Here is a 24,237-nt window from a genome sequence, read left to right as displayed (position 1 = left end):
AACCTCAGGACAGCTCTTCCGGGCACTGGTGCTGTCCCCTGCAGGGTAATGACGGGATCCAGCTCCTCTCACATCAGACAAAAGTATCCCAAGAACTCAATTTTAGTGAGTTTAGTGCCACATGAGTTTTCCAGGTATAGCTAATCACGTTGCTTCCAGATGACTAATGTTCCTGAGAACACGAGTTTTTCTCTTTCCAGTTACTACATGAGGTACTCTTGGTGAAGCAAACAGTTTCCTAGTAGATTGGCAAGGGCTGAAACTAGAGTTATTTCTGAGTATTACACTCCATCCCCCACGGCACAAAGTCCGAGAGCTGACTAAGCAGCCGCGCCAGAGTCTCAGCACAGGCCGGAATCCCAAGGCCGTGACATGAATGCTTAGGAGACGACAGACTCCCAGCTTCACGTGCTCTTTCCTGTTCCTCTCTCTTATTCCTAAAAAAGAAGACAGGAAACACAGCACATACAGCATGCACAACAGCGTGTGCGTGTGCGATCTAAACCTGTCATTCAGAAACCTTCTGACGGGCCTGACGACAGAGCATCTAGGTTAAACGGCCCTCACTTAGTATCTCGAGCACTAAACTAGTAAGAAATGTAACAAGGGAAACGATCTCTTACCTAACATGGTATTTCTTCTCCTGGAGATGAGATGAGAGGTGGGATTTAATTTGGGTTTAATTTGGCTCTGCTCTTCAGGGAATGTGAAGTCATTAGCATGGCTGATTAAAAACAAACATGTTGAGTAAACCAGCCCAGTGTGGGAACCAGTGCCGTGCACTGGCCGCTGTGCAACTGGATGCCTGTGGTGCTGTGATGTTTCACTAACATTTCAGGGTTAGGGTCAGGGGTCTGATCATGGGGTCAGAGGATAGAGGTGCGCAGTGTGGCATCTAGGGGGAGCTCCTTCTGAGGGCTGCAGCCATTGTTGGTTCCCAATGGCCTTGTTTTAAAGTCCTATATCGTTTCCATTTTTGAGTTGGGTTTTATTCTTTTTTGTTTTGTTTGATTGTGTTAAATCCAAAGGCAGCAGCAGCAGCTATTTCAAAGATAACAAGATATATTATGGTAGCAATTTTGGATTTACTATAGGCTTGTTGTAAAGTCCTTTACTGCATTTATTGTTTTGTTTTCATTCTGTTCTGTTCTGTTCTGTTTGATTTCTTTACAATGTCCAAAGTTATCTGCAGCTATTTTGAAAACATCCAAACACATTATGGTAACTATTGTTGATTTTGTAGTGGTTAGAAGTCCTGTATCTCTTATACTGGTTTATTTTGATTGGTTTTATCGTCTTTAAAAAATTTAAACAATAAAAACAAACATGTCAGGGAAGTCTGCCGTGACTCCTGGGAATCACAGGAGGCTCTCATCTGTCCAGCCAATCCTTGCTCCTGCTCCCATTTCCTATTATAGGATTTATGATGGTGACCAAGCTGTAGGGTGGAAGTGAGCCGAGAATCTGCGAGGCACACACTCTGCAGGCAAGGAAATGATCTGTTGGTCAACATCGGGTAGGTATCTTTTTAAAACTATGTAAACTACTTAAAGGAAACAAAAGTTTCAGGGGGTAGGAATGTAAAGTGGTGTAACCTCTTTGTAAACCAAGTGGCATTTCCCCAAACAGTTAAACCCAGAGCAGCTGTACGGTCCGGGAGTGCCACTCCTAGGTATATCTCAAGACCAATGAAGACATACGGTGTCAAAAAACTTGTACATGGACATGCACAGCAGTATTATTCATAAACAGTCAAAAAGTGGGGACAATTAAGATATCCACCAATTGACAAATGTTTAAAAAAACTATATTCACACAAAGTGAGTATTATTCAGCCACGCAAAGATATGAAGTTCAAATGAATCAACCTTAAAAATATTATACAAAGTGAAAAAAGCCAGTTGTAAAGACTACATGTTTATAAAATGTCAAGAGCAGGCAAATCTGTAGAGGGTACAAAGTAGATGAGTGGTTCCCTAGGACTACAAGGAGGAGGCTTGCTAGCGCATGGGGCCTGACTGCTAAAGGGTATGGGATTGGTTTGTGTGTGTGCGTGTATGCGGCAGGTAAAAATATCCTAGACTAGACACTGGTGACAGTAGCACAACTCTGAATATACTAAAACCATTGAGTTGCACGTTTTAAATAGGTAAACTGTATGGTATGTAGATATCTCAAACTATTAAAAAATGGAAGAAGGCTGCGTGAAATAAAGGGTGTCTCAAGCCACAGAGGCACAGGCACAGCTTCGGACGTGTGGGCAGAGTGAACAGTTGGTAGGAACACGGGTCACTTGGCCCTGGGAGCAGGGAGTTGGGATTTGGAGGACAAAGCCATAAGCCCTGGATTCACCTAGAAATGTGAGCTCTCTCACACCCTGCTCATCCATGGGCAGAAGCCCCTCCCTCGCCAAGGCAGAGCGCAGAAGCCCAAGCACAGTTCATTCCGGTTTGCCTCTCGCGAAAGCTGTGTCACGTCATGGCTGGGTGGGGGCTTCTCTGCCAGGCCTACGTGGGGGACATTCATCAGTGACACGGTTCTGGACAGCCTTCAGCAGACCCGCTGCACCTGCCAGGGCCTGAAAGCAGCAGCTGCTGACGAGAGAGTGGCTCGGCTGCCACACTGCACGCTGACTTGTAACGCATCCAAGCGGATACTGATGGAGGAGAGAGTTGAGGACGGCGCTCTACAAGCTTAGAGGACCACAAAGGGCACACGGGCTCAGCAGGCCACACACAGATTGGAGCTCACTTCCACTTCTGCCGGCCAGGGTTGGCGGTCACTTGGGGATCCCCTGTCCTCTCTGCCATGCTGCACATCTGATTAACAGTATCACTACCATGCAGCCCTTTTGAATGTGGGTGAAGTAAGGCTGGTCCCCAGGAGTCCACTCTGCTCTGGCTTGGAATGTAAGGTCCTTCCAGACAGCCAGGAGCCAGGGAACTGAAGTGTAGCAAGTCCTGCTCAGTCGGAAGCCAGGCCTGGGCCAACTGGCCTGAAAGGAAACACTGCCCTCTGACCTCTGAGAGTACAGGAGAGTACAGGATCTTTTCCTAACACAGACCCTGTAATAATGAAGATCCTAGCAATAACAACATGGTAAATGCTTAGCACTGTTCAGTACTGTTCTGCCATGTGATGCGTATCATCTCAATTTCTTCTTCACGACACCCTCTGAGAAAGGCAGAGTTACGTTTCTATGACTGAGGAGAGAACTAGGACCTAGAAAAGGCTGCCACTGCTTAAGGTCACAGAGGAGCAAATGGTCAAGCCGGGACCTGTACCTTGGCCTGGCACGCTGGCTGCTGGGTTGCTGGTGTGTCAGGTGGCAGGGGCTGGGGTCCAGACCCAGGCAGTGCCACAGCCAGGACTGAGAGGGCTGGAGCAGCGCACACTCGCCCGCTGCCAGGCTTTCCCCCCAACCTGAGGCCAGGGAAGTAGCCAGAGAAAAAGCCAGTTTCTGAAACATGGCAGTTGGCTCTGCTTCCTACTTTGAGGAAAACAGACTGCATCCTTTCCCCCATGGGTCCAGGAGGCCTAGTGTCAAAGGAGAACTTTACCTGGGGAAGAACTCAGCTGCCACAGAAATCTGGGAGTACAAAAGGACACAGAGTCTCCTCATAGGTTAAAGACAGGTTATGGCAACTATCACATCAATTTTCATTTAAAAATATGTTTTAAAGAGGAAAACAAAAAGGCACACAAAAAACTGTGCATTAAGCGAGTACAAGATCCCAGTTTTATGAGGAGTCAGCAGTCTATTCTCACCTCAGAAAGTGAAACGGGACAGCTGGTGGTTTGCAGGGTGACGCTGCAGTGGGGTTGCCCACCTTGTGCTCCCAGAAGTGAAGAGGGATGGACACGAACCCCGTGTACTCAGTGCCTCAGAGCCTGCCAGGTGCCTGGCCATCAGGAAGTCCACCTTACCTGCTGGGAGGGCGGGTCCACCAAATCCAAGAAGTAAAGGCCCAGAGCAGGTGGTCTCAACTGGTCACCCTGATCTGACCAACTACAGCTCATTCCTGTTCTCCACGAGGGTGACTCTGTTGAGGTCTCACATTGTTAAAGCGACCACCAGGTACATCAGGTACTAGGTTGAATCTCACCGAGAGCTCACAACGACTGGGTTGTCGATAACACTTGTCTAACTCTTGATAATGTCTCTAAAAGTCTTGTTACTCTCTTATTTTGGAAAAAGATACACCACACACCCACACACACACCCACATGTGCGCGCACACACACACACACACACTTTTTGGTCTTACCCATTCTATTGAGATTTTTCCCTAGAAAGGAACTTGAAAATCTCCAGTTATTTGCTCTCCCCACCCCCACCCCCTTATTTTTGCAAAGGGATGAAAAACTCACCATTATCAAAGACCGTCCCTGCTGTGAATGACAGCTCCGAATCATGCTCAGCTTTGCAGGCATACAAGGCCTTTGCCTTCCGGAATGGTGTGCTGTGTGAAAACAGGAATTTATTTAACATTTTCTTCAACCCGCAGAAAGTCCTACCTCTTTCATGTCTCTTCTTCCCTTTCCTTGCAAGCACCTAATCTTCTCTCATGGGAAGAGCCTGACAAGGCAGCCAGATGATATAAAACATGGAGTGGGAAAGCTGTAGAGGTCACAGGAGAAAGATGAGAACTACTCAGAAAAGCTATAAGCTTCAAGAAAGCACAGTTGTTGAGGGATCACGTTGTGCAGCATTAACAGTTTAGCTGGGAGCTCAGTGTGGGAGGCAGGCCGGACCCTGTGTCTGGAGCGGGAGTACCTTGGGGGAGGGAGGAAGGAGGGTCGGGAAGAACCTTCCAAGCTGCTCTGGAGAATACTCCCAGCACTCTTGGAAGTTGGCAGGGTTCAACGAATCAAGGAGCAATTCCAGCAAAGCCAGGTTTCAGCTCCAGGCTGGAACCTGACGTTAGCTCCCAGATGTTCCTCATTTCTCATTAGGCTGGGTCTCGCTGGTGGGGCAGGATTCCAGAGCTGGAACTCCCTGGCCCACGGGGCAGGGCAGGGAATGGAGGAGAAGGTGCGTGTGAGGAGTTGCACATGTATGTGCATGAGTGCATACAGGCATGTAGGAAGGAGGGAAATAAGAAAGGGAACGCGATTTTGGTTAGGGTTTTGTTTTTTTTTGTCCTTCTCATGCCCATAAGTATTGACAACCACTCTGTGTATCAGAATCAACTTGGGGCATCTAAAAATTGCAGATAGAGGTTCTACTAACTTGCAGAAACAAAAACAGAGATCAGAACTTAAAAAATTACTACTAGGTGGTCACCACTCTCCAACTGATTCTCATAAGCAACTAGGGCTGAGCAGAAGTTGGCAAACTTCTTTTGCAAAGGGCCAAACAGTAACTCTCAGGCTTTGTAGGCCATATGGTCTTTCTTCACTGCAGCTACTCAGTGCAGCTCTGTGGCATGTTAGCAGCTCCAGACAAATGTAAACGAATCAGTGTAGCTGTGTTTTAATAAAACATTATGTATAAAAAACAGGCCAGGGGCTGGATTTGATCCACCCCAGGCGAGAGTGTGTTAACCTGAGCTCTGGAAAGTCATTTTTAAGAACTGGTAAGTCCTGCTACCTTCTGTCAATTGTGGTTTTGATATCCAACTAGTTTCAGTCTATAGACCTCTCAAGGCCACAGTGAAATTTTATTTTCACAAGTTGGTTCTTTATATGCCACAAGTGGTCTTCCTCCAAGTGAGGAAGTACATTAAAGGCCTCAGAGGCAATTTTGTTTTTTTGAAACAAGGTCCTCTAGGTTAGAAAATTATTGAAGGGGGACCCATTATTTCTTTTATCTTCACCTGACTCATGGAAAGCCTCGAGGAAACAGAAGGGCTTAAAGCTCCCAGAGTCCACCGATGTCTAGTGGCTGAACGAAACCCAGCTGGAGAAAGGTCTGGTGTTGGGTAAGGCTGCTATTTTTTGGCATTGTCAAGTGCAGTTTTCCTTCGGGAAAGGACAGGCACAAATGGATGGAAACCTACAGCAGGTCCAAGGATCTAAACCTTCCAGTTTGGGATTCATGAAAATGGAAGGAAGAAAAATCAAAATCAAATCACAGAGTTTGTTACACAGTAGGGTGAGTAAACGATTATCCAGAATTTGTTGTCAGGGAAACAAGTTTACTGTTGTTCTCTTTGATATTCTAGTAGCTACGAGATGATGGCCAGGTGGGAGAAAATTAGAGAAGTGGAAGAAAATTAAATGGGGCCACTGGGAATGAAGGAGAGAGCCTTCGTGTTTGTCACCTCCAGTGGAAAACAGCTCTTCCTTCTGATTATTTTTAAGGGATACACTTTGGGACAAGGGGCATTTTCTGTAATCTAACCCAAGTCTACATGTCGGCAAGGAAGGGTCAAATATTCAATGTGCAAATTTCCAAAGGAGGGAGGGTGTCCTCTTTTCAAGGGGTGGGGAGCAGAGAAGAGGAAACATCTGGCTGCAAAATGTACCACAATAGCCAAAAACCTACTCTGGCAGGCAAGGGGAGCCTGTCATGACATAGAAGGCAGAAGAGAATCCATACAAGCCAAGGTCTTACAGACCATGTTTCAAGGCTCCTGACAATAGGGCAGAACAGGTGGGTAAAGAGCAGAGACAAGGGAAGGCAAGGTTCCTTTGGTTGAGTTTTTATAGAGTTTATTTATTAACCTCATTATTTAAAGGAAATGGGACAAAATAGGGACAGATCAGAGAAACCAGCTAGGGTATTTGGCAGGCAGAAAGCACAGGGAATGATCTTGGGTGCCTAAGATACCATCTGAAAGAAGTAATTTCCACTAATATGGGGTCTTTGGAATTGAATAATAAAATAGCAAGAAAATAATTCACTAAAATAAAAAAAAAAAAAGGTCAGGGAATATTTTTCCCTTAACAGGTGACTGCCAGTCTTTGGTACAGTCCTTTCCCCAGAAACTCCCTCCACTCCTTTGGGATGTACAAAATAAATAAGTAAATAAATACAAGGAGGGATGACAGAAAGGGTGCTTTTATTATGACTTATTATTTTGTGTGTGTGTGTGGTGCTGGCGATGGAATTCAGAGCGTTGTGCATGCTAGGCCAGGTGCTCTACTACTGAGCTTTTAAAAGGGGGCATTCCTATTCTCAGGGTTGCCAGATAAAATAAATGACACTGAGTTAAATCTGAATTTTAGATAAGTGAATACTTTTTTGACATATGAATATCCAAAAGATTGCATGGGACATACATATGCTAAGTAATTATTTGCTGTTTATCTCAACTCAAATTTAATTGATTATACAATATTTTTATTTTATTTGCTAAGTTTGCCAACCCCACCCTAGGGAGAGTCTTATCTTTTAAAATGTTTGTCAGCCCAAGTCTATGCGTTGTAACTCTCTCTCAAAATCCTTGAGGAGTTTGCTTTAGGTAAAGTTCCTACCAAAACAGACAGATCCTACTGGCAGAAGGGTTTTACTTGTAGGATTTGGCTCCAATTAAAGAAGTAAAAAACTTGCACCAAGCACCTCTGATTCTTCTGCTCCCTACTCTCTGATCGTGGAGACCAAACACAGAGAGGGTGGGGTGGTTTCGGCTGTTTCTGCCTCAACACCCTTTTGCCCTTAACTCGGCCTTCAAGGGTATGAGCGAGTGAATGTGGACCCTTCTGCTGGTTCACGGTTGGTTTTCGCCTCTGAGCATGGCGCAAGGCCAGGAAAGCACTCAGAGGAGTTTCCCTCAAATGCCCTTGCAAGCTTGCAGAACAACAACACACTCTCCAGTGCGTGCACTATCAGAGGAGGAGCCAGCTGGACTGGCGAGTTGCAAGGACTTGGTCATTCAGGCACAATTTCCAGGCCCATGTGCGAATGCACATTATGGCTGTGGGGGTGGGGGCTTGAGAGGTATGTGGCTCAGAGAAAGAAAGAAAACGAGAAGGGATGCTCTTGTAACCCTTGCTCTTCTGCGCTACAAAAGGCATTTGCATTCCAGAGCATGAACCAACAAGTTCCCTTAAAATGGTGTGAAGAGGGAGACGAAACCACTGCCAGAGACAGCATGTAGAAGTTCATGCGACCATTTATAAGATCTTATTCAATATTAATTTGGGGGGGAGGTACCAGGGATCCAACTCATGACCTTGTGCTTGCCAGGCAGGCACTTATACTGCTGAGCTAAATTCCTGCCCTCGAAGCCTTTCCCAGGGAAGGAAATCTGAAGTGTCATGTTCTGGGAGTAGATTTGGGGAAAGGACCCCATGGACCTGAATGATGGGTGTCCACATCTCTTGACTGTACACTGCAATAATAATTAGGGGACTACAGTCCTTTCAATTCCTCTTGGTGAGCTCACTCTCCAGCAGTGTTCCTATCTGCTCACCGCGGCTCACACACTTAGCTAAGTTACTGCCCATTTCCAGCCTTCTTCTGTCTTCCCTATTCCAAAATGGCACCTTCCTGAAGGGCTGTAGGACAGCAGCCTCCAAATGGTGCTCTTCTAACAATGACCAGATGGGGCAGTACCAAGTAACCCTGATCCCCAAAGGCAAGGTGAGCACAGCCTAGGACAACTGTGCTCTGACAATCTGAAAATACACTGGGAGGTGGGGAGGAGTACCTAATGTTGGGGGGGGGGGGGTCTGTAAATATTCTAGGAGCTGGGAGTGGAGAAGTAGATCCTTGACAAGTGAAGGGACCACAGCTAAGGGATGGGAAGAGGTAAACACTGTCAAGTTAGGGAATAGTCCACATTTTAGCTGACTCCACTATCCTGAGTTAATCCATTTTGTCTAAGAGGCCAATGTTTTGAAAATTTTACTCCCTTTTGATAAAAACGAATAAGCCACATTCTCCTAATGTCCACATCTCCCCAGTGGGCAAGTGAGGCACCTCTGAAAGGCGACTCTCTCTGGTCATTGTAATTTGGTCTGGTGTAGGTCCTCAAAGAACAATTCTTACCGGCTCTGGTGTCCTAGAAAGGAAATGATTCCCAAAGTACCCAGAAACTGTCTAAAACATAATTAGGGAATCATTGGAATGTCATATAAATAGGATCTGAAGTTTTATACTTATGTAACGAGGGAAAGTATTGAAAAGTTATCTTTCCCATCATCCGGGATAAAGACTGATGTGGCAGCCAGTGCCCTGGACTGAGAGCTGCAAAACAACTTAAAGTTGGGGTTACTCATGTGAAGGCACCCAGGCGTTTGGAGGAAAGAGTGCTGGGCTGGGAAGAGCACTCCTGAATTCTGCCCTGGCTCTCACATTGTCATCTGACTGTGTCCGAATCATCTCTCTCTACCCTGGTTTCCTTTTTGTACATTAGGGATTATGGCATTTCTCTTCTGATTCATACATGAGGATAGAATAAATTGATACATATGAATATGCCTGGAGGGGAATTAAATACAAATTAAAAAAAATATATATATATACACATATATATGTACACACACATATATATGTATGTATATCACAGCTATATATAGCACATTCATTTATATACATAAGAATAGGGACATATATATATATATATATATATATATGTATATATGCCAGTTTTATAAATTATTTAAGCCTGTCAGCTTGACCTACCTCTTTGCAGAAAAGATTGGAAAATATTGCCAAAGCCCAAAATGCTTATGCTATTTAAAACTGGGTTGCATAGTAGTTATCTGAAAGCAGGACTAAGTTTTAGAACCATCCATGCTCAGGTCCCACACAGTTGATGGAGTTTGCAGGATCTTTCTTTTTTTCCTGGGTTTGAAGAGCTTTTATTCTACAAAGAGCTCAAGAGCAAAGAATATAAGTATGGAAGTTACTGGGACAGAGAAAACCACACCTCCTAGCCACTGGGGAGAGGAACTAGGTCAGCTCTTTGCCCTTCAAGAGGCGCTGCGTGTCCCTGCAGCTGTCAGGCTCAGGATGCAGAGACAGAAGCAGAGGGGAGCCCAGATGACTTCCGGAGTTTAGGGAGGGCCCGGGGGAAAAGGCATGATCAATTAAAGAGAAGTTGCTTCGTGTCTCCATCTTTCATTGTGTGTTACATTTGTCTTTCACCCCGTGAATCTGGTCTGAGAGACGTGTCAGCACTCCACATCTCCACAAATACTGCCTGGTATTACCTGATCAAAATGAGAGAAGAAAAGGCCACCAGGCCACCATGCATCTCAATACTGTTCCTTTGCTATGTTACAGCAAAGTGCAGAGAGCCCAGACGACTAAGAGAGCCATCTAAACAGAAGCCTTAGTGAGGCTGGCATTTGGGTTAGAAAAGGAGTGAAAAATGGCATTTGGGTTCATACAAATGGTCCTTCCCGACTGTGGTCTGTTAGGATTGAACCACAAGAGAGCAGAGGAGGTCCCTGTTGTCTCTGACCAGCTTTGTTTGGATAAATGGGAGCAGATTGGTCATCATCTGTGGTTTTACCTGGAATCTCCATGAACCGCTTCTTCTGGCCTGTCAAAAAGCAAGTGCAGGTTTGGATGGCAGGGAACAAAGTTGACGAGGAGGCTGAACACTGCATGAAGAGAGGACCAAGCCAATGAGAGAACAACAGCAGCAACAGAAAACCAAACAAACTCTGCCACAGACCTGACGGGGGATGAGTCGCTGGACGTGGATGAGGTGGGCATAGGGCTGGATGGTGCCGAGAACATGGGCCAAGATGGCGAGAGGGGTGAAGTTGGGCTTGGATTCGGGGGGCTGCAAGACAGAATAACCAGAAAACTCATCAGCACATGGGGAAACCACAATGGGAGCAGGTTCATGGAGGCCAAATGATAGGGTGCTGGGCGCACTGAAACCCAGGGACAAGTGGCCAGCGCCAAGTCACAGTTCTCCAGACCAGACCTCCGCATCTCCAAGAAATCCATGTTCTACAATTCCTTGAAGTGCAAACATGTTTCTTTGTCCTGCAGAACTAACTCTTGGGAACGGGAGCATCTTCTATCATGTCCATTGCTCCTCATGGACATGAACTCCAACACTGACATCCTCTTGCCAGCCTAGTTCTCAAACAGACTGGCTTATAATCAGCCTTCAGCTCTGACTGTTGTGTGAGTATTTTAAAAGCATGTCTCAGCAGAAATGATAATTTTTAATGGGCTACAAAGGTCATTCATTCAGAAAATAATGTTCTGTTTGCATTTTTAACTAAATGGGGCACTTGCCATTGGAGATCCAAAGCACTACATTAGTTAACATGGTAACAGTTATGAACACACACTTCTTTGGAGACTGCATGCAATTACTGGCATGGCACAGTTCTTTGGAGGTTTGCTTTCTAGGCCTGATCTTTCTCCTTCATGGACTTTGGGCATTTTGACACTCAAAGAAAAGGCCCCAGTAAAAAGGCAATTAAAAATAAAAGAACGGAAACCTTAAATTTCTTTTGGTCTTTGATGGGTAACTGATCAAAGGTTTGAAGAGGAAAAGCTGAGGTTACTGGCTAAAATATGGTGTGTGGGTTTTAACTGGTTATGCTAGCTCTTTGACTAATTCCACAAATTATACAAACACCTTAGTAACTCCATGAAATCACATTAAACCACAAATAGTGCAAACACAATAGCTGGGAAAATATGGAAACCATCCAGTCACCACAGCACCTGCAGCACCTGGAGGGCGGCCAGCTGCTGGACCGTTCAGACCAGCCACTCCATGGAGGTGAAAACGATAAAAATTCAAGTCAAGGGGAACAGATTTTCTAAGCAGACTGGAATTTAGTAAGAACGTATAAATGTCCTACTTAATGGGACTTCCATAGGGTCACACCAATTCTGACATGAGACCCAGTAATGGGTCTAATTACCTCAGTTTACCTAAACAGGCACTATTAAAATTGCCAAATACAGCTATGAAAACTTGGGCTAAGGTGAGGCATGACTGGGGACATGGTTTAAATCCCAGCTTGTAAGTGATGAGGATACAGTTTAAATCTCACCCCCTACCCCCCAATCCCAGGGCTCTTGTTGCCAGGGTGCTGGGATAGCAGGGCTTACTCTTTGTCTGGGCTGTGCCAAGCTTCTCTGCAGGCTTGGCCATAGCCTTAGCAATCTTTTTAACCACTGATTTATGAGTTTCCTTTAGATGCTTACCACATTTTAAAGGGAACACAGGAATATAGCAATAGACAATCAGTAAGATCCTACACATTGTAAATTCCAACAAACTCTACAATCCTGCCTCCAATGTTCTGTCTGGTAGGTTCATATAGCAGATGGAATTCATATAGGGAGAAATCAAATTTAAAGAGAGTTTACTGAATTTTTTTTCTCAATCCAGTGAAGACTTGTTATGGAGCACCGAGACTGATAAAGACAATACATGGAATTTTTAAGGTCCGTGACATCAGAGAGCTTAAAATATCTTTGACAAGATGGGACAGATTACAACTGTAATATGAGACAGTAAGATTCATCAGCTGAGTGTAAGTCACTCTATTATTAGTGTAAGACCTGCTCTGGTTGACTCTGTCTTGAGTCTCGGAGCAGTGCGGCCTCATACCCACGGCATAGCTGCAGTACCGTGTTGGCCAGAGAGGTCTCACGTTCTCACTCTTCTCTCTCTTTGACCTCATCCACCAGATATCAGCCCAGTAGGCAAGGCCCTGCATTGATCCTTCATGCAGCCCAGCCCAGGAACCGGGATCTGACCAGGAGCAACTTCGAGTTTCAAGAGAAACTTATGTTCCTTTGATGCTGATTACCACAGGACAATTAAAAAGCCCTCAGAACTTTTTTTTTTTTTTAACAACAACTGTCATGCATAGAAAACATGTCTAGATTCCTATCACATCTAAACCAAGAATTATGGCTTTAACTACAGGCATAGTTGGGAACATAGCCCAGGGAACACAATGTGGGTTCTGAGTGTTTTTTCATATCCTCAGATTTCTACATGGTTCTTGGCCAATAGAACAAGGCTAAAATTATCTGGGGGTGCAGCTGGAATGCAGTGTATTCATAACTATGGTAAGAAGTTACTCCTCAATCCCCATGGCAATTGCCCATAGCATCAGCTAAAAAATTTAATAACCAATAGAATTTCATTTGATTGTGTTTTAATAATAGCAATAATAATTACTTGCTCTGAAATTATCACAATTTTAAATTTATTATCACTAGTTTTGAGTTACTATAACAATAAAATGTATACCCCATAGTGTTCCTGATTTTTTAAAACTAAGAGAATTACATCTTTTATTCATTTGCACTTCAGAGACATATGATGTTACTATCAACAATATTACTGCATATTTTATATTCTATAATGATATTTATAGCAACAGAAGGCCTGTGTTCATATAAATACTCCTCTAAGAGGCAAGAGAAACTGATAGTTTTGATGCAACTCATACAAGATTAAAATAGGATAAAAGATGCACAAGAATGATGATAATGGCCCCAAACTGTATAATCTCATAAAAATGACAACAATTGACAAAAAAACCCCCTCATTCCATGTAAATCCAAAACACCAGCTACCCCCTCTCCCCAAAAAACCCTTTTGGTTCTTAACCCTCTGATATGGAATTCTCAACTTTTTTTCCCCACTAGTGAGGCCAAAGATAACAAATGATTGTGGTTGAGGTAGGAGGAAATAACTTTGTAACTACAATTTCAGCAGATGACCTCTAGAGGCTTCTCTGCAGCTCTCAGTCCAGCTGGGTATATCGGAGAGGAACGCTCCAGAACAGTTTTTGCATAAATATCCCTGTGTTCTAGGCCTGACAAGCCCCTCATCTAAGCAACAACAGCAGCTTCGACTTTAGCACGAAAGGCAGGCAGGCGTGCTGGTCTGGTTTGCATCCAATTGGAAGCCTTGCATCAGCAGCAGTTTGTTGGCCTCCCGGCTCCTCAAAAGGAGTCAGACAGTCCCAGTCAGTTCCTTTGGCATTTGCTGGACAGTGAAGGGACAACGGGTTAGGAAGATAAGGCTAAAAGACTTGGCAGCATGCAGGCTTGTGGCTGATAGTTCAAGTACAGTGTGTAGCAATCTCATCAGCTTGATACCCTTCTGTGGTGACTCACTTCATGATGGGATGTCTGGTACCTCAGCCAGGTCATGCCTGCCGTGCTGTCGACAGGGATATCCAGGCAGGCTCCCTGTCTGAAGCTGGATAGGGTAGACCCTCTCTCCTCTCCCTGCCATGATCATGGATGGGGCTGTTACAAGATGAGAGGTGCTCTCATTGGAGAGGTAAACTCAACATACTGAAGCAAATTAACCTTACTAAATTCAGATAAGCAAAATTCCAGGTGGCTTTGTAGAAAACTGAAAAATACTAAAAAGCATGAGCAAAAGCAATAAGCTCACCTATAATTTATACTCCTAGAAATCACTGAAAAGTGAGGGCATATTACTACAGTTACTTATATGGGCTTTAAATCACTTAATAAAATATTTTACAATGTCACTAAATAGCTCTTGATACTACGTTTTTAAAAATGGCTAGAAGGCATCCTCTTATACAGTATATCCTGATTTATGTAACCTTTTTCTGACTGTGTGTGTGTACATTACCATTACTTTTTAGCTATTATAAATAGTGCTGCAATCACATCCCTGTAGTAGATCACTGCCCGTGTCCCCAATTATTTCCTTAGCATAAATTCCTGGAAGTAAAATCAGTAGGTCAAAGGCCAGGAGTCTCATCTTGATATATCCTGCCAAATAATTTCCAAAAAGAGCCTGTCAAACTGTACTCCCACCAGCAGTGGGAATTCCTTCTTACAGTAACTCCACCAGCACTGAGCGTATTATCATCAAACAATTGAAAACCATCACCATAAACAACAACAAAAACAAACCTGACAGGGGGGTTTGTTTGGTTTACTTTAGAAAGGGTACCTCGGATTCCTGTTTCCTACTGTTTTTAATGATGCAGAAATGAGAACAGCTCTCTTCCCATGTTCAGTTTCTATCTGGAAGTGATGTTTAATTTTCCAAGGGCGTTCTGCCAGGAAGGTAGTGTGGGAAGGAGAAAAGCAGATGGACAGAGAGACAGACAACCACAACCTGGGGTGCCAGATTCCTAGTCTGATTGTATGGCTGGTTCAAGGGAAATAGGGAGTAGGGGTAGTTAGCTTGGTCTAGGACTCTCAAAGACAGGACTAAGTAGGAGGCAGAAGGCACACAAGGAGGGGCCAGAAAGTCTTCCGCTAGCATCATACAGCAGAGAGGACACCGAAGTGGCATTTACAGCTCCCACCAGGCAGTGGCCCGTGATCTGCAACCCAGGTTCCCAATCATGCATTTCAGGCCTGGGCTGGACCTGCGGGATCACTGCACAGGGCTGACTTTAATAATCCATCTGTCCTGCTTCCATTCCCCCCCACCAGCGAGGGCAGAGAGGCTTCCCCCAACCTGCAGTCTTACCTAATCCCAGACCAGTGAGTGCTTTACTCTGAAAAAAAAAAAACCTCTTCTTATTTTGACTTAAGACACCATAAAAAGAGAAAGGAAATCAAATAGCCCAAAAAACAGCACCACAAGGAATTCTGATAAAAGGGCTAGTGATGAATCAGAGCAAACGATACCAACAACAATTTTTATCTATTGGAAATCACACAGAAATCCTACGTCCATCCCAAGCGCCTGAAGTTTCAGGATGTTTCACAGCTTTACAAGTGGAAAAGGTTCACGTGTCCCCACGCTTCATAGTTCTGCATTCGTTTCTGACTCATAACTGGTGTGCATATGTATTTACACAGATTCTTTCCCCTCATCTAATTTAATATGCATTTTTATTCAGATAATGGCAGAGTTCTGTTTCTTATTTTAATAACATTAACTGGTAAAATCCCCCCAGGGTCTTGACAATTACAGGCAGTTGTTTTTAAAAATACTTTTAAAATAATTTGCATTAAAAAAGTTTGACTAATCTACAGTGCAGTGGTTTTGTTTTCTGGCTTAAAACTTTTTTTGAAGTATAAACTCAGATGGTGTGGGTGGGAATGGCAATTCCGTGATTAAACACGATTCACTATCTTAGAATAGGGCATCTGTTGTCCTTATGGGTTCTCCAGTGAATTTGAATCTTCTCATGTAGAATAATGCAGAAATACAAAGGTAAAAGGAAAAACTCTGGATTTGGAATAAAGATGTCTGGACAACAGTCCTAGTTGGAACTGCTTACCATATAGAAAGAACTTCAGCGGAAGAAACTGCAAAGGCCACATGGGTCAAATACCTCCAGAACACAGTATCATACACCGTGAGCTTAGTATTTTTTCCACTGAACCTGTGTCGCTTTTCAATTTTTCTTCACTACCACACTCATGTACATCAGAAGTGGTTCCTACGATGAAATGCACTTACTCTAAAAAAATTCACAAGGTATGAAGGTTTCTCTAAAGAAATGAGAAAGCATTTTGGGGACACTAAAATATATCTGTAGAGTAACATTTGCAATGTCAAAAAGATTTGAATGGCTGCTAGGAAATACACTATCTTCTCACTAGGTGTATTTGTTTCACCATCTTAAACTGAGTGCAGTACCAAAGTCATATTCCATATATGAGGATATTGTATTTGCAAAACCAAATTCACTCACCGTAACATAAAAATAAAAGGAAATCTACAAATCTACCGAGTTATACCTTTTAGTATTCTAAGATATAACTGACAGCTACAGTTCTAATGACAGGGCTGTTTAAGCATGATTCTATGTATCTAAGTATGCAGCTATCTATCTACCTAATTCTTATTAGCACATGTCTCATGTTTTCAGGCCATGATGTTTAGATTCTTTGTGTGAAATTGGTGCATAACACAGCTTAATTCTTTTAAGCCCCTCTCTCCCTTCCCACCTCCCTCCATCTCTTGACCTCCTTCCCATTTAAGAAAGATCTCTATTGCTCTCTCTTTACTTCCTATTATTTACCTTTTACTTTGTTTTTCATTTCTTAAAATCTGTAAGCATGAAGCTATAATTGCCTCAGGGGACTGAGAATATAGAACTGGCAATACAAGCATGGAATAAGTTTTGCTTTTTATTTGAATTTTGTTTATACTTTTTGAAACTTCTTTCATAGGTTTAACTGTTTTACAATAATAATGAAAATCGTTCTTCTATAAGTAGTACCAGTAATGGGACATGTGACTCCCTACCTTGAATCACACAAATCAAATGACTTCCAGATGGATTAGAGATGTAACTAACAAATCAGGCAACAAAGGTTACAGAATAGAGTAACACCAAAACTTAATAGGATTTCTGCAATAGTGTAAAAAGGGTTAACTGCAAGGGAAAATACTGATATATCTCACTATATCAAAACATTTTTTGTCTATCAAAACACAATGTTAAAAGAGAATGAAAAGGCAATCTATAAATAAAACAAAGGGTTCATACTAGACCGTGTATAAAACTATTACTGGTCAGTAAGCAGAAAACAATCAAAGAAGAAATGAGACAGAAACCCCAATAGGGACTTTAACAGAGACAGAGAGAGGATAATGTTTAGCTTTTCTGTAATGCGGGAAATGCTGATTACAACCACAGTGAGATGACAATACATACTCAGTAGAATGACTAAATAGCTAATATCAAAATATAGACAATAACAGGTATTTATGAAGATGTAGAACATCTAAAATTCTTATATTTTGCTGGAGGAGAGGGATAATCACTACAACCATTTTGTTTGGGGAGAGGAATAATCACTATAACCTTTGCATCATCTTGCAAAAGTGAGCATAGTAACCCCTATAACCTAGGAGTTCCAGGCACAGATCTATACCCTAATGCAAAGTGTGCATGTGTACATCAGAAGACATATATAAGAATTTGTTGAGCAAATTATTTACAAAAGTAAAAACTGAAAACCCAAAACTTTTAACAGTACAGCAAAAGGAAAATAAGTTGAGTATATTGATATCACAGTGTCCCCTCCTACAGTGAACATGAGCTCCTGGTATATATGTACAGGCAAGAAAAACTTGAGTCACCCAATATGCCCCTCTGAGATCCAACAAGGTAAGGCCCTGCCTTCCAGTTTTAGCTCTCACACTGTAGATAATCATACTTTCAAAATCTACATAAGTGTCTTATTTTTGTGCTTATGGAAGCTTTTACTGTTTAAAATGCCCCAGGCATACGCTGAAATGCTATCGTGGTCTGGTGTTCCTAAGCACAAGAAGGCTGTGATGTGCCTTCCAGAGAATACGTGTTTAGAAAGCTTTAGGCAGAGCACTTCTGGTCAAAGGGATGATGTTAATAAACTGACAATAATATTAAGAGGTCTTTAAAAAAATACATATGAAACATGGCTTTCTGTGAGCATTTGAAAAATGTGACCTCAAGAGGTTTATAGAAACCTTACGCTCCACTTTCTCTAGGGGTACAGATTTGATATTTGCTAATTCAGTGTTTGCAACAAAGCTGGAGAACACAAATACTGCGCACAATAAGAATCAACCATAGGTAGAAGGTAAAAATATAAAGAATTGATACTGTAAACATCAGACTGGTTGTTGCCATCGTGTGGATGAAGCAGACTCTAGAAGGAGGCAGAACGCAAGAGAGGCAGATGCTGGCCAGGGTGCACTTCCAGCCTGGATGCTGGTCCTGTGGGTGTTTGCTAGCTAATAATCAGCTAAACCGCATGATTACATCTCACGAAACTTTCAATGCACATCCTTCAAAGTATCTTAAACACACTTCTGCAGAGGAAGTATATCAACGTATTACTGTAACACTGATCCAGCATTCATTCCGTGGGTCATGAGATGAGAGGTAACTTGCTTTCTTCATGCTTTCTTTTTTCCCTTTTAAATAGGCTTTATTTTTTAGAACAGTTTTAGGTTTACACCAAAATTGACCAGAAAGTACAGAGTTCCTATAAACCCGTGGTCCCCGTATAATCAGTCTTTGTGTTTTCTAAATATTTTCCACAATTCATGTTATGTTTATAAATGTTACAAAAATAACCTCACTTGTCATTTGAAGTGGTAACTGAAGAAGAATGTTTAACAGTGCAAAAAGATACTTCAGATTGCCTTCTACCAACCCACGGTTTAAGTTACATAATACAGTTAGCAGCTCCCAACTGACACTATTTCTCTTTTTCTTTTATGTCTTTTCCTTTTCAGTCAAATGCAATCAACAAGTATTTGCACATTTTTCCATGTGCAATAACAAATCTTTCTATTTTTCCCATCTCCTGGAGAAATTATGCTAACCATTCCAAAGATGCTTTTAAATTTTGGTGAAGGTATTACAGTAAGTCAATGGTGTCTTCCTTTTCTGGGGAAATCAAGGAGGCTGTCAAATGCTGAGTAGGTTGGACATACAAACAACCCTGGCTCAAAGGCCTTGGACAGCTTGGCATTCTTTTTTACACCGTCTGCTTTCAGGGAATATTTCCTGTTTAGACTACAGGGAAGGAGAGGAGAGAAAACAATTTAATAAGAATCTAAATGTCCACTACAGAAAACAAAAGAGCATCTAAAATTAGCAATGGTGGCCCAAGACACTTCAGCTTAACAGCAACCCTGGGGAACAGGGATTCCTTGAATAAGGCCTAAAATACTTCACTATGCTTAATAGATTCTGTTCAGTAGCAGAAAAAGCACTTCTGCTGAGGGCAAAGACTAGGAGGATTAAGTTAAATTCCTGCAACTGTAAAACCTGGGTCAGGACACTATGAAAAGTGTACTAGGCAGAGAGATAAGGGGAGATGAGCTCTGAGGGTAGGGCCAATACCCCAGATTCTTCCCCACTTCCAAGACCGACTTCCCTCTAAAGTGGGGCTTTATTCAGCGGTGCGAAACCGTTTCTGATCTGATTTCAGCCTACGCAGACTCTCCTGCCTCCATTTATACACGTGTTTTCCTGCCTGGCCCTGCTCCCCAGTGTGACCATGCACAGCACCCACACTCTCCCTGTCGTCCTGCTGGCCTCCACCACGGCCAGCCCAGGCTCCTGTGAAGGAATGTATGTAATCTCGCTGGGCTCCACGGTGATTTTACACCCCTTGTTCCTTTGGGAACAAGCTTACTGACTGGAAAAAGACTTTAAATGATTTTCCAGCAAAGTCACCCTTTCCACTGGAAAAAAAGAATCTTAACATCTGTGAATGAAAACAAACTGAAGGAGAATGATTTTTATATTTCCCTCTAGTTCTTGTACTTCAAAACCAAACATCCACTGAAAATAAATACAGCAAAAACTCATTAATTCTCATCTCACAAAATGAGAAATTCTATTTTTTTCCTTCAAATTTGAGATGGGTCCAGATTTATTCTAGACAATCTATGAGTTACTAAGCAAATTTACAGGGCAAATAAGATTTTTTAAAAAAGTGTAAGTGCTTAATTTAACAGAACCATTCTTGGTAACCATTGCAAAATGCAAATCTGTGTCATTTCTCTGCTTGAAACACTTCAAGCAGAGACAAAGTTTCCCCCTTTCATAAGACAAAGCCTAAGACCTTGCCGCCTTCCCATGCCTCTTCCTCCAGTTCCCTTGGGAAAGTTCTTGTCAGTGATTCAGGTGAGTCACGTGTCCCAGGAATTTCACTGCAGGAGACGTGGAATCCAGACACCAACAGAGTCCCCATCATCCACCTGGCCACACAGCTGGCCCAAGAAAGGACGGATAAGCAATCATTATTCTTAAGAATGTAATACGCACATCTTCTTTGTGGATCTAACACCTGCATGCAATGGCTCTTCGTGACCAGAGATTTTTTTTTTTCAAATTACATGGCGAACATCTGCTTGCAGATGAACCAAACAAGGGAGAAGAGCCAAGCAAAATCAGAATTTGGGTTTCTGAATTCAACTGTGTTTAAGGTTAGACCTAGACTTTCCAGAATGTATAGCTGAACTTCCATTTTTTCTTCTTAAGATTGCTAGGTCTCCTTCATGAAGGAAAGAAAAATCTCTTACCATGTGGCTCCAAAATTTCTCCTTAGCACTAACCATTCTGTTTACATCTCTGCAGGGCTCACCAGGTACTGGGGACTGAACCCAGGGCCTTTGCACTGAGTTAAATCCCCAGCCCTTTTTTTATTTTTAATTTTGAGATTGGGTTTTTCAAATCACTCGGTTGCTTGTGACTCAAACTCGCAATCCCCTTACCTCAGCATTCCACAGTGCTTAGAGGTACGTGCCATCCCACATGGCTCCCACAAACCTTTTCTTAGAGGAGCACACGGTAAGTAGTTTAGTCTGCAGGCCAAAAGGCAAGCTGAGGGTATCACGTAGGCACTTTATATGATCATTTAAAATGTAAGCCACACAACACTGGAAAAACACTTAACTCACAGGGCATAAAATAAACAGGCACCTGCCTCAATCTGGCCCACGGGCCAAGATTTGCCATCCTGTTTTTGTCAAAAGGCAATAGCTTACTTGTGCAGAGGCTCAGCACTAAGCTTTCCATCTGCATATTCTTGCTGGTGCTGCGGTTTCCACTCGGAGTGTTTCCTTCCCTGCCCCGGCCACTGCCCACTCACTATCCAAAGCCTGTTTCAAATGCCATCTCGTTTCTGAGGCTTCTTTCATAGCACAGTGAGATTTGTCTTTCTCTTTTGAACCTCATGGACTGTATTTTTTTTTTTTTTGGTCTTGATCCTACCTTGTACTGTGGTTATTTTATTCTTCTGTATGTCTTACAAGCTGTGAATGCTTAATAAGTTTCTTTGGAATTAACACTATTCAAAGGCTGTATTTAAGAAGAAGAAGAAGAAAAAAGACCGCACAGGATCAAAGTAAAAAGTTACGGAAAAGGAAGTATAGGGCCACCAGAAAGCAGAGGTGAGACTACTGGTGGACGGGAAGTCAGACATTCCCAGGCAGAAGCATCTGGGGTAGAGAGGAACTGCTCTCAGTCTGCTGTTGCTATGACAGCTATGCGAGGCACTTGTTTGCTTGCGATGATTATGCTCTACAAATACGTCGGAAGTTTCAGATATTGTTTTTCTGGTAGGGAGCAACCTAGATGATTTCGGATGGTTTGTATTCAGCTCCAGTCACTCACTGGCATCATCTTCCTCCTGACTTCTGGCAGTGCTGCCCTACCTCAGCCAGGCAAGCACCAGCCCCCTGAGTTTTGCTACATCAGTGTATCATACGCACTGTTTTTCCTAGTGCCAGAGATTAAACCCAGGCCCTGCACATGCTAGGCAACTATTCCATCACTCAGCTGCATCCTAGCCCACAAGTTTTTAAGTTTTTCCTATTAATAAAAGACTAAATAATAAAATATCATTATTATTATGGAAAAGAAAAGCTCATCCATGCATCATTTAAAATAACCTTAGGTGTTTCACTGCCATAAAAATTATGTTTTGGGGCTGGGGATTTAGCTCAGCGGCATAAGCACCTGCCTTGCAAGTGTGTGGTCATGAGTTCGATCCCTGGTATTGATAAAAAAGAAAAAGACAAAAAACAAAACAAAAAACCCTTATGTTTTGGACATTTCTGTTCTTGGCTATCATTCCTGGCTTTAAAAAAAAAAAAACTCTTGTGAAAGTATGACACATTTTATTCTGAGATCTATTTAATTACTCCGAAGAGCTAAATTAATTAATTAAAATGTGTTTGTCCATTCAGGCAAGGTGTTCACAGTCACTTTATATTTTTTCCTTTAAAGTTTTATACAATTTGTCTATGTTTATCACAGAATAAAAACAACAATCAACACTTATGGAATGCTCAAGATTCCTAGGAGAGTTTAAAATAGTATTACCAAGGCATAGTTTACAGGCCATGAAATTCACCCATATTAACACACAACTTATAGTTCACTGATGGGGTTGGGCAGCCAGCACCATATCTAATTTTATAATGCTTTATCACTCCAGAAAGGACCCTCCATCAACTGCAGTTAAGCTCTGCCCTGGATGACCTACATTTTAGCTCTAGAAACTTGCCTTTTAGGCTGGGGATTTAGCTCATTGGCTCAAGCGTTTGCCTGGTAAGCACAAGGCCGTGAGTTCAAACCCCAGTACCCCCCAAAAAGAATGAAATTTGCCTTTTATAGACATTTCACAAAAACAAAATCATATAATGTGTGGTCCTTTGTGTCTGGCTTAATTTAACATAATGCTTTTGAGGTCTGAGGGTTAAAACTAGGTTATAGTATGTGTAATACCAAATACATGGTTATTACTAAATTACATTCTATTTTATGAGCTTCTCTCTCTTCTTACTGAGTAGTAAGATTTTTGCATAGATTACAGATACTAGTTCTTTATCAGTGAAAATATTTCCAAATACACTTTCCCTGTCTGCAGCCCGGGAAGACCCTTTTTCAGTAGTGTCTTTTGAGGAGCCAGAGTTTTTCATTTTGATGTAGTCCAATTCATTAATTTTTTTTTTCTTTTACAGACAGTGTTTCCATTGTCCTATCTAGGGATTTAGCTCAGTGGCATAGTGCCTGCCTGGCAAGCATGAGGTCCTGAGTTCTAGCCCTGGTACTAAAAGAAGAAGAAGAAAAAGAAAAAGAAAAAAAAAAAAAAAAACAAAACCAAAAAACCAACGACCCAAAATTCCATCTCTGTTGTCATATCTAAGAAATCTTTGCCTAACCAGATTTTCTCTGGCGCCTTCTTCCATAAATTGATTGGCAATGTCTCTATCTCACCTTCAGCCTTTAAGGACAGTTTTGCTGAACATAGAATTCATGATTGGTAGGTGCTTTTTAAAAGCATTCATGTGCAGGCAGCCTCCAGGAGCACAGGGCCTCCCTCCTGTGTCTGGACATGGGCAACCTGCACCGGCTGCTCAGTAGAATGGAAATGCGCTCCCCTCACTGCAGCCTTCTTGAAGTATGCTTTTACCTGCTACCTGTTGAAGCCTTCTTATTTTATTTAGGAAGCATGGATAGGAAGATAGAAAAATATATTTCAGATTAATTCTTGGGCAGATTTCCTCAAAAAGCCTCAGAAGCAAGTCCAGCGTACCATCTGTCACAAGGGAAACGAGAAACCACCTGTTTGTCTGCCTGAGCCCCGATCTGATCATGGAGCCCTGATCATGGAGGGTGTAATTAGCTCCTTGAAGAAGGATTTGAATCATTGCAGTAAATCCCTTATTCAGCATGTATTGTCTTAGGAAGGCATTCTGACCCTGAAAACAGGGTTTTCCCTTCTTCTGGCCTCTGAAAAACTAGCATGATCTCAGCTACTCAGAGACTGGAAGAGTGAACAGCGCCTTAGCCTTGTTTGCTACTGAAGAGTAGGTATTACTGAATATTTCCAGGGTGCCCTCTGTATGCAAAGCAGCACTGCAGAAACTGGAA

The 24,237-nt window shown here is 42.6% G+C and overlaps 1 protein-coding gene across 6 annotated transcripts in view; it reads right to left on the bottom strand.

The window, feature by feature from the left end:
• Positions 1-24,237, bottom strand: part of Arhgap26 (Rho GTPase activating protein 26) — a 410,930-nt gene that overhangs the window by 10,265 nt on the left and 376,428 nt on the right. For 3 of the 6 annotated variants that reach the window (XM_023560545.2, XM_063232290.1, XM_063232289.1), the window contains exons 21-23: positions 10,575-10,685; positions 10,410-10,439; positions 4,372-4,463 (exon numbers count right to left, since the gene is read on the bottom strand). In XM_023560545.2, coding sequence (XP_023416313.1) covers positions 4,372-4,463; positions 10,410-10,439; positions 10,575-10,685 — 233 coding nt within the window. Of the gene's footprint in view, positions 1-4,371; positions 4,464-10,409; positions 10,686-24,237 lie in introns of all 6 variants that reach the window. The other 3 variants (XM_003477293.4, XM_003477294.4, XM_013141069.2) reach the window with 3 other exon arrangements.

This window comes from Cavia porcellus, unplaced genomic scaffold, assembly GCF_034190915.1.
Source record: "Cavia porcellus strain 051 isolate PalLab524CR breed Dunkin Hartley unplaced genomic scaffold, mCavPor4.1 scaffold_21, whole genome shotgun sequence".
Taxonomy (NCBI): domain Eukaryota; kingdom Metazoa; phylum Chordata; class Mammalia; order Rodentia; family Caviidae; genus Cavia; species Cavia porcellus.
The sequence above is the reverse complement of the archived record's forward strand: the minus strand, read 5'-3'. Positions and strand labels throughout refer to the sequence as shown.